At 43.3% G+C, this 10,127-nt stretch overlaps 1 protein-coding gene across 1 annotated transcript; it reads right to left on the bottom strand.

The window, feature by feature from the left end:
* Positions 1–493: 493 nt before the first annotated feature.
* nudt13 (nudix (nucleoside diphosphate linked moiety X)-type motif 13) lies at positions 494–8,923 on the bottom strand. Its single transcript, XM_063003972.1, has 9 exons — positions 8,880–8,923; positions 7,913–8,011; positions 7,673–7,815; positions 5,564–5,671; positions 5,371–5,477; positions 3,667–3,792; positions 3,419–3,530; positions 784–938; positions 494–688 (listed from the first exon to the last, which is right to left on the bottom strand). Exons 1-9 carry the CDS (start codon positions 8,921–8,923, stop codon positions 494–496), a joined length of 1,089 nt encoding a protein of 362 aa, XP_062860042.1.
* Between the last annotated feature and the right edge of the window lie 1,204 nt (positions 8,924–10,127).

The following is a 10,127-nucleotide window of genomic DNA, read 5'->3' as shown; positions in this document are numbered from 1 at the left end:
TTGACATGTACCTGAGCCAATGACAGATAATATTGATCAAAAATGTAACCAGTTCACTCCAAAAGAAGGATTTTTAAGTGTCCGTCCTAGCGTTGCATGGGCGGAGGACTGGCAGCTGAAAAACCGGACTGTCCGACCTAAAGCCGGACGGCTGGCCACCCTAATTGCTAGTCCAGTACCTTAACCACCAGGCTACAACTGGATGACTGGCTAATGTCACTAAACAACTAAACAAACAACTAAAACACTATATACAACAATGAACACTACAAAATAACACTACATAAAGTCTATAATTAACACTATGTCCAAAATTGATAGGACAAACTGAAACAAATGAGGAGATCAGCTGTCTAGATGCACATCAGGCACTAGATAGAAGTAAAGTTTGGAAAAGCGGACATACGTCCGGCTACATTGTGCGAGAGCTCCATATCCCTGAATAAACCTTGAACCTGGCTTGCTAACCCACATATCATACTTCATTCCAGTGCTATTTCCGTTGAAACTGTTGCTGATTGGCCCACTCCTGTATGAGCTTGTTGGCTATAGCGAAGCTGGGAGGAACCCAGAACCCTGGTGGTTGGGCTGTAGCATCACGAGGGGGTTTATTCACCATCAGTGCTGCCTGGATCTCCTCCAAACTACACCAACGAGCATCTTCCAACTCCGTCTTATCCAGACTCACCTGCTCACAGACACAACACAACACACAGGAGAGCGGATGTGAACGAGGTACTGATGGAGAACATGTCGCTCAGGTGTTCGTGGAGAACATCTCACCTGGGTTTGATGTGGATTAACTGTAGCATGGCAGCCCACCATGAAGGAGCTCTGTGGGAAAGGCCAGTGCTGAGTACTGGAGTATTGGACGCTCTCCACCTCCAAACCCACCTCCTCTGCCAGTTCTCTCCGCAGAGCTTCTTCCATCGTCTCGCCTAAAAACACCAGCAAGAACGTTATACAGAGTGACCTCGATTTAATGGACTAAAAGGGGGGAGCACTGGTCCGTAAAATGTGATTATCCTAAACGGCGAGGTCCACAAAAGAGCTAAACATGCACATCTGATAAACAGTGTAAATAGATATGTAAATATGTCATGTAAAACCTGTAAATACATTAAAACTGGTGTACTGTACTACTGGGAAGAAGCACTGCTTTCCACTTTCTTAAGTTCTAACTTTTTTGCAATACCTAGACGCTCCCTCTTTTGTTTACCACTTCTCTCATTATTCAAAGCCATAACTAACCACAAGGAGTTGCAAAAATTAAGCATAAAACACTGAGAAAAGGCGAGAACAAAGCAAGCCTCCTGACAAAACAAAGCTGATCACCCATGTAAACCCTTGGTACGCTTCTCACAGGAATTTAAATAATCGGACTGGACATTCGGCTTTCCAGATTTTGTCCATTAAATACGAAATCTGTTAAATGGAGGTCTGTTAATCGAGGTTCCTCTGTACTGGTCTCATCTCTAGGCACTTCAGCTTACATTTCATTCAAAATCTGGATCTGACGTCGCTTCCAGAGGCAGTCACTCAGTAGTGAGTGCTATAACTGGGGACATACACCGATCAGCCATAACATTAAAACCACCTCCTTGTTTCTACACTCACTGTCCATTTTATCAGCTTCACTTACCATATAGAAGCACTTTGTAGTTCTACAATTACTGACTGTAGTCCATCTGTTTCTCTACATGCCTTTTAACCTGCTTTCACCCTGTTCTTCATTGGTCAGGACCACCACAGAGCAGATATTATTTAGGTGGTGGATCATTCTCAGCACTGCAGTGACACTGACATGGTGGTGGTGTGTTAGTGTGTGTTGTGCTGGTATGAGTGGATCAGACACAGCAGAGCTGCTGGAGTTTTTAAATACCGTGTCCACTCACTGTCCACTCTATTAGACACTCCTACCTAGTTGGTCCACCTTGTAGATGTAAAGTCAGAGACGATCGCTCATCTATTGCTGCTGTTTGAGTCGATCATCTTCTAGACCTTCATCAGTGGTCACAGGACGCTGCCCACGGGGCGCTGTTGGCTGGATATTTTTGGTTGGTGGACTATTCTCAGTCCAGCAGTGACAGTGAGGTGTTTAAACACTCCATCAGTGCTGCTGTGTCTGATCCACTCATACCAGCACAACACACACTAACACACCACCACCATGTCAGTGTCACTGCAGTGCTGAGAATGATCCACCACCTAAATAATACCTGCTCTGTGGTGGTCCTGTGGGGGTCCTGACCATTGAAGAACAGCATGAAAGGGGGATAACAAAGCATGCAGAGAAACAGATGGACTACAGTCAGTAATTGTAGAACTACAAAGTGCTTCTATATGGTAAGTGGAGCTGATAAAATGGACAGTGAGTGTAGAAACAAGGAGGTGGTTTTAATGTTATGGCTGATCGGTGTATGCTTTTCCACTCTTTCCATTCTTAGAGCTTGTTTGGCTTCACAGCCGAGCTGTTGTTGCTTCTAAACATTTCCACTCCATACCAACAGTGATGAGTGTAGCAGCATGTTGTCTCTGATTTTTACCACCACCCAGGCAACACAAATACACAAAACGAAAGTACTTAATTAATGAAAATGATGGCAATCTGCTCCCACTGTGGTTTACAAAGTGTAACGTAAAGCCTCCACAAGGGGGAGTTTGTGTACAAGTTCATTTTGTTTCTATGTTCCTGTTGAAATTAGACCCAGGGTTTGAATAACCCTGTTCTATAGAGTTCTTTATATATACTGTATATATATATATATATATTTATATTTTCCCTATGCATTTTCTCCCCTTTTTCTCCCGACTTGTTAGCGCGTCCAACTGCCCGATTGCGTCATGCTTCCTCTCCACCAATGCTGATCCCTGCTCTGATTGAGGAGAACAAAGCTAACCCACGCCCCCTCCGACACGTGGGCAGCAGCCGTATGCATCTTATCACCTACACTTTGTGCAGCTCAGCACTGTGTACGGAGAGACACACCCTGACAGCACTCTTTTCTCATCTCTGTGCAGGCGCCATCAATCAGCCAGCAGAGGTCATGATTGCACCGGTCATGAAAGACTGACCCTATCCGGCTTAGTCCCGCCCATATAAACAGCAGGCCAATCGTTGTTCATGTGGCCGCTCAGCCACATGGCAGAGCTGAGATTCGATACGATGTATTCGAGATCTCTGCTCTGGTTCCAGCGTGTGATTTTACCGCTGCGCCACCTGAGCGGCCTCTATAGAGTTCTTTTAACTATCCACAGTTAGCAAGAAGTGTGGCTGAAATTCAGCGTTTAGAAAGGGGCGTCTACATACTTTTGGCTATGTGTTTACTATCACAAAATCAACATATGATAATAATTAGGACATGTGCCCCATATTTGGGTGGTGGTACCGGGCACGTTTCTGGCGTTCGTGACTCACCAAGGTCGCAGAATCCAGCCAGGGCGCTGTACATGCCTGGAGGGAAGATGCTCTGGCGGCCCAGCAAACACCTACTGCCGTCAGATACCAGAACAATCACCACCGGTGCCATCTGCAAACCAGCCAGACATCACACGAGCGCTTAGAGGTCCAGTTCTGTTACACTTTACATCAAGCTACATATGCGATGACCAGGAAAATACCAGTTCAATTTCAAGTTGAGTACAGAAGAGTGTGGGGTCACTCACTTGGGGGTAATAGATGATGCCACTGCTGGGACACACCCGCTGGCTGCCGGACTGGTTCCGGACCGTGGGATGCCCCGTGGCACTGCAGAAGCCGTGAGTCTGATGCCACCGCAGGAGAGCCTGACCCTGAGAAAGCAAAGCTGAGTGTTAAATGTGTTCTAATAAAACACAACACACAGTTTGGGTTCAATTCCCGAATTTTTAGAGGAAACCACCATTTAGTGCTGTGTAGTTTTTAAGGCCTTCAGTCAGATTAGCCCTATTTATATGGGCACAGAGAAGTCAGCAGCTGTAATGAGGAATCAGGAGACATTATAAAACGTTCTACACTACCAGATCAAACATTTAAGTAGCTCACCATATATTTATTTTATTTTGCTACAATAAAAATAAGTACAGAGTGGGACCAAAAGTATATGGACACCCGGCCATCAGCTTGTCAGGCACCCCATTCTAAAACTACAGGCTTCTGTGTGGGCTCACAACATTTCAGAGTGTGTCTTTGGGGAATCTGTGCCCATTTAATGGACTGAGCATTCGAAAGGTCAGAAACAGAAGCTGGATGAGAAATCCTGGCTTGCAATCAGCATTCCGATTCATACCAAAGGTGTTTGATGTAGTTGAGGTCGTTGGAGTTCCTCTACATCAGGGCTTTTCACTTTTTTTTTTAATCAGCCCATATTGTTTATTATTTTACCCAGGCAACACGAACATCGCATCAAAATGAAACACAAAACGAAATAAACTTAAAATTAAAATAGAATTAATAAAATTGGTGGCAATCTAGTCCTACTGTGGTTTACAAGATGTAACATAAAGCCTCCATAAGGGGGCGTTCGTGTACAAGTTTTTCTCCCGACTTTTAGCGCGTCCAATTGCCCGATTGCGTCATGATTCCTCTCCACTAATGCCGACCCCGGCTCTGATTGAGGAGAACGAAGCTAACCCACGCCCCCTCCGACACGTGGGCAGCAGCCGTATGCATTTCGTCACCTACACTTTGATGAGTGCAGTGCAGATCAGCTCTGTGTACGGATCAGTGCACTCTTTCTTCGTCTCTGTGTAGGCGCCATCAATCAGCCAGCAGAGGTCGTAATTGCATTAGTTATGAGAGAGAAACCCTATCCGGCTTAATATCCCACCCCTATATGAACAACAGGCCAATCGTTGTTCATGTGGCCGCTCAGCGATGTATTCGAGATCCCAGCTCTGGTGTTCTAGCGTGTGTTTTTACCGCTGTGCCACCTGAGCGGCTTAAAATGTGTTGATTTAATTATTATTATTTTTCTCTGCTACCCATTTTTTGGCTCGCGACCCCATCAACCTGGGTTCGATCCCCTGGTGGGGCGGTCCGGGTGCTTTCTGTGTGGAGTTTGCATGTTCTCTACGTGTCTGTGTGGGTTTCCTCCGGGAGCTCCGGTTTCCTCCCACAGTCCAAAGACGGGAGGTGAATTGGAGATAGTAAATTGCCCCTAGGTACGAGTGTGTGTGTGTGTGTGTGTGTGTGTGTTTGCCCTGTGATGGACTGGCAACCTGTCCAGGGTGTTTCCTACATTTCACCCAGTGAATAAAGCGGCGGTAAAACAGACAATGAATGAATGAATGATTAACGAAGATGTGGCTTAAACACCTGAACCCAGTAACGAGGGGTGTCCACGTATTTTTGGCCATATATTGTAGTGTCACACAGATACAGATACGTACTTTGGCTGCCAGAGGCGCTTCAGCTCCTGTCAGCACAAAAAAAGCTTTCCTAAGATCCATGAAGTTTCCACCGCAGAGCTTCTCCACACCGACCTTCTCTAGATCACCTACAACCCACAAATACAGCAGCAGGTTACCAGGACGGGCACGACACGGCACCTCACGCCAAGTCTTTATTCTGGATTGTTGTTACCCAGATCCAGACAGAATCGAGGCTCGTTAGTGTCGCTGCATTCGACCAGACATGCCTCGTTAACGATCCGCTTATCTCCTCCGAGCTTCTCCAGGACTCTCTCAACATCTCCAAAACACACACAGGTCATAATGATCAATAACAATCAGATTTACACAGACGTTCATTAATGAAGCTTATCCGGAGCTTTCCAGATTTTCAGATCTGCTCTGTTTTGGTGAAACATCTACTGCTAATGCTAATTTCTAATGAAAAGCTTTAACAGTACAAACAAATCAGACATGCTGACTTAAAACTAACACACTACTGCTGAGATCCGGGGTTCGAATCTCAGTGGGGCTGTCGGCCGGTCAGCGTCTACACAGGCATGACTGGCTATGTCTGTGGGGGAGGTGGTTGGGTGTGGTTAAACAGCCTAGCCATTGGGATGTGGTCTCGGTTTTATAACAAAAAGGAGTTTCCCACCAGGAGGAACAACATAAACACCCTCTGAAGTCGGAAGCTGAAGTTGGACACATCGTAATTTTTGATGCAGCACGAACTGGCCGAGTCGTGATGCTTTTTCCAACATGGCCAAACAGTTCATCAACTGTAAGATATCAAGTAAAAGTGTAAAATTTGTACATTCATTCTACTAGTAACATTGTTTTTAAGCATCTCAAATGAGCGTGCATTTTTTGCTACATTTGTGTACAAAACACCTATAGAAAGGCTAAATTAATTAGCCACACCACAACCTCCATGTTTTAACTTCCCACAAAAAACACATGAACGCAAAGGGGAGGAAATCCCGTCATGGGAAACACAGACAGTTTGCTCTACCCCCCTTCCTTCCCATTATTAATGTAAAAATAACTATGTATATCATTTTAAAGAGGACTATAACGTGCCATCTACAGGGCATTCTTTGTATTTAAAACAACGATATGTCTGCGCCCTTGGACCTCGATGACACCTACCACCCGGTCTGCATTTAAAAGCACAGTCAGTGCTGGTCCCAAGTCCGGATAAAAATAAGGAGGGTTGCATCAGGAAGGGGATCCGGCATAAAACTGTGCCAAATCAGATAAGCGAACCTAATGCGCTGTAGCGACGTCTAAATATGGGATACAGGAGCAGCCGATAGTAAAGAAAAAAAAAACACCTTTCCCCTAGACTGGTGTTTGTTTATTAGAATTTTACCGTCATGTTTTCCACACTTTGGTTACATTCATGACAGGAACGGTAGTTACTCATTACACAAGATTCATCAGTTCACTCGTTTATATCAAACACAGTGGACAATGGACAATTTAGTGTCTCCAATTCACCTCACTTGCACGTCTTCGGACTGTGGGAGGAAACCGGAGCACCCGGAGTAAACCCACACAGACACGGGGAGAACATGCAAACTCCACACAGAAAGGACCCGGACCACTCTACCTGGGGATCGAACCCAGGACCTTCTTGCTGTGAGGCGACAGTGCTACCCACTTAGCCATTGTTCCACCCCTAGACTGGTGTTCATGAATAAAATCCTTCTGAACTATCCTTTTGTCAGGACTGGAAGAATTTTAAGACACCTGTGTTAAGTTTAGAAGGATTAAGGAGTTCTACTAGTTGTTTTATTGTGATTCCTTCTGTCTGGTACCAAGTTTATTAATCAAACATGCAAATTAATAGGGAACAGAAGAAGGGGTCACATGGACCTAAATTCCTACGTAGCCTTAGAGGTATCTAATTACCAACTGTGTATCCCTAAGATTTGGACAAAGCAACTGTGCAAGGACCGAACAGGAAAAACAAGATAATACAAATCTGGCTGTCACAGAATATCTCTTTGTTATAGCCTTCTGTCTAAAATGTGTGTCTCGCTAAGAGTAACAAAGAGCAAACTGTCTCTAACACAAGGTTAAATGAGGTTACTGGTCAAAATGTATGTCAAAATGAGTAAAATATAATTTTCCATAAAGAATATAAATGTGAAATAGAAAATGTACTCTAACAATGACCCCTTTTATCTTCACAGGATAACATGAAATATTATATTTCTCTCAGAACATTACCCCATCTTATCTGCTAATAAATCTATTTAGGTAATAAATCTTTTAATCTGGTGATTTCTGGTACCTGGAGTGTGAATCTGGGCGAGCTGGCAAACCCCACTCGTGTTCCTCTGCAGCAGAGGGGCGAGTTTGTGATAAAGGATCAGGTTTCCAGATCTCAGCGCTTCTCTACACGCCTGATCATTTTCTTTCAGCTTCATCAGGAATCTAAAGAGAGAAATTACAACCTGATTCAATCAGTCGGATTCCAGCAGGTGGAGTTGCAGTAATTTTTTGTACTTTACTAGGAGGGATGTACAGGGACCTGATTCGGGACACGTAGCTCGAATGCCGTCTGGAAATCAGCAGCTTTGGGATCAGTGAAGCCTTCAGGAAGTGCATCGCTCTGGATTTACAGATCAGTCTTCACCTGCAGGTACAAAAACATCAGATACAACAAAGCAAAGTTTACAGTTCAGTGCAAAAGTTTACACACCCTCAGGAAAATGTCATGCTAACAGATCTGATGAAATTTACATTATATTAAACTGTCATATAAATAATGTAAAATAAATGTTTTTCTGTTATGTTCTACCATAATGTCATAAAACTTCATTATGCTATGGTTTTCACAAGCCATGGGCAAAATACCACCAAAAACACTGCTACAAATCTATCTGACCAGTTGTGTTTTACTCCCAACCTTGACAAGAGACCACTGTTCCATGTACTTGTTAACTGGTGCAGTCAAACTTGTCCTATTTACAAACTTATTATATTTACCGAGAGGTCAGCAGCTTTAGTCCATCATAATCAGTAAGGAAGAATTAGGAGGCCAAAGTGAAATTACCTTACAGAACTTTCTACACCATCAAATTAATTCATCATCAAATGAATCAAGTTGGTGCCTACATATTTTTGTTATATTGTTGTTTCACAAATTCAACTATAGACCTTCACTGCACAAAAGTGAGACTGATGTAAATGTTTATAATTGAACAGGGGCGGCTCGTTCCTTAGGGCGATCGGGCGACGCACCACCAAAGGGCGAAAGGGAAGAAATGTTTCTATCACAGCTGTGACTGTTCTGGACAGTCTGTCTTGCCTCTGAATATCGTAGTCCAATCAGCGTCGAGTTGTGTTCCGTACAGTACCGCCCCTTTTGGGGCGATTTCAGTCTGATTGAAAATCGCCCCGGATTGCTCTCATAGACTCTCATGTTAAGGTTCTTTTTTTCGAACTGCAGGCGCTGCAATACAATCTAAATGGGTTCCGGGAGGGCTCGCACTTACGTGCTTACGTCACACATAACCTGGTGTCGAGATCTCGTCACCATGACTACCATTACCTCAGTTCGGAGGAACTCCATTCAGTCGTTGTAGTAATCAGGATAAATTAGCAACTTAAGAATTAGGGCCACCCAGACCAAATTTAAACATCAAGCATCTACAAAGGGTGGAAAATCATATAAGTTACAAGTAAATTACAAGTAAGTAATGTAATTTTTAAATTGTGAATTGTGATTGCACTTATTGTATCTCCCCAATTGTTTAATTGTACTTCTTTATTCATTGCACATCAGCCCCAATGCCAATCTTTATTCTGGATCTGCTGCACCTAAAATAAAATGCTATCTGATGAAGACTGAATTAAATTGTTAGTGTGAAGGCTTTACTTAATTTTATGATTAATGGTAAAGCTGCTCTCTCTCCATGTTCAAAGTTATTTGTGAGGGCAAACTGACAGATGACTTAAGATGTTAATTTTTTAAGCTTTAATTTACCCATTGAACGGGTCACCTTGGCCATTATTGCAACAAATGCCCCCCCTGAGAGATTTGGCAGGAGCCGCCACTGTAATTGAATAATGATGGTGGATGTAGATGTAGATGGTGGTTCTGGGTGGTGGATGTAGACTAAGGTGTAGACGTAAATGTAAATCTGGATGTGGATGTACAGTAGAATATTGATGTAGAGGTGGATGTAGATGTGGACGGTGGATGTAGACATATATGTAGACATAGAGGTAGCTGTAGAAGTTATTGTTGATGTGGATGTAGATGTGGATGTGGACATAGATGTCGTAGTGTGTTGTAGTGTGTGGTTGCGATTACACAGATACTTGTTTGTATAATTTGAATCTTTGTAGTGTGAACTATTACTTCTGATCTATGTAACGTGTCTGCGTGGGTTTACTCCGGGTGCTCCGGTTTCCTCCCACAGTCCAAAGACATGCAAGTGAGGTTAATTGGAGATACAAAATTGCCCATGACTGTGTTTGATATAACCTTGTGTGAACTGATGAATCTTGTGTAATGAGTAACTACCGTTACTGTCATTAATGTAACCAAAAGTGTAAAACATGATGTTAAAATCCTAATAAACAAACAAACCAAACAAACAGTAGAATATTGATGTATATGTGGATGCAGATGTGGATGCAGATGTAGATATAAATGTGAATGTAGAAGTACAGTAGAATATTGATGTAGATGTGGATGCAGATGTGGATGCAGATGTAGATATAAATGTGAATGTAGA

The sequence above is a fragment of the Trichomycterus rosablanca genome, chromosome 10, assembly GCF_030014385.1.
Source record: "Trichomycterus rosablanca isolate fTriRos1 chromosome 10, fTriRos1.hap1, whole genome shotgun sequence".
NCBI lineage: Eukaryota > Metazoa > Chordata > Actinopteri > Siluriformes > Trichomycteridae > Trichomycterus > Trichomycterus rosablanca.
Note: the sequence above shows the minus strand (reverse complement) of the source record. Positions and strands in the feature narration are given on the sequence as shown.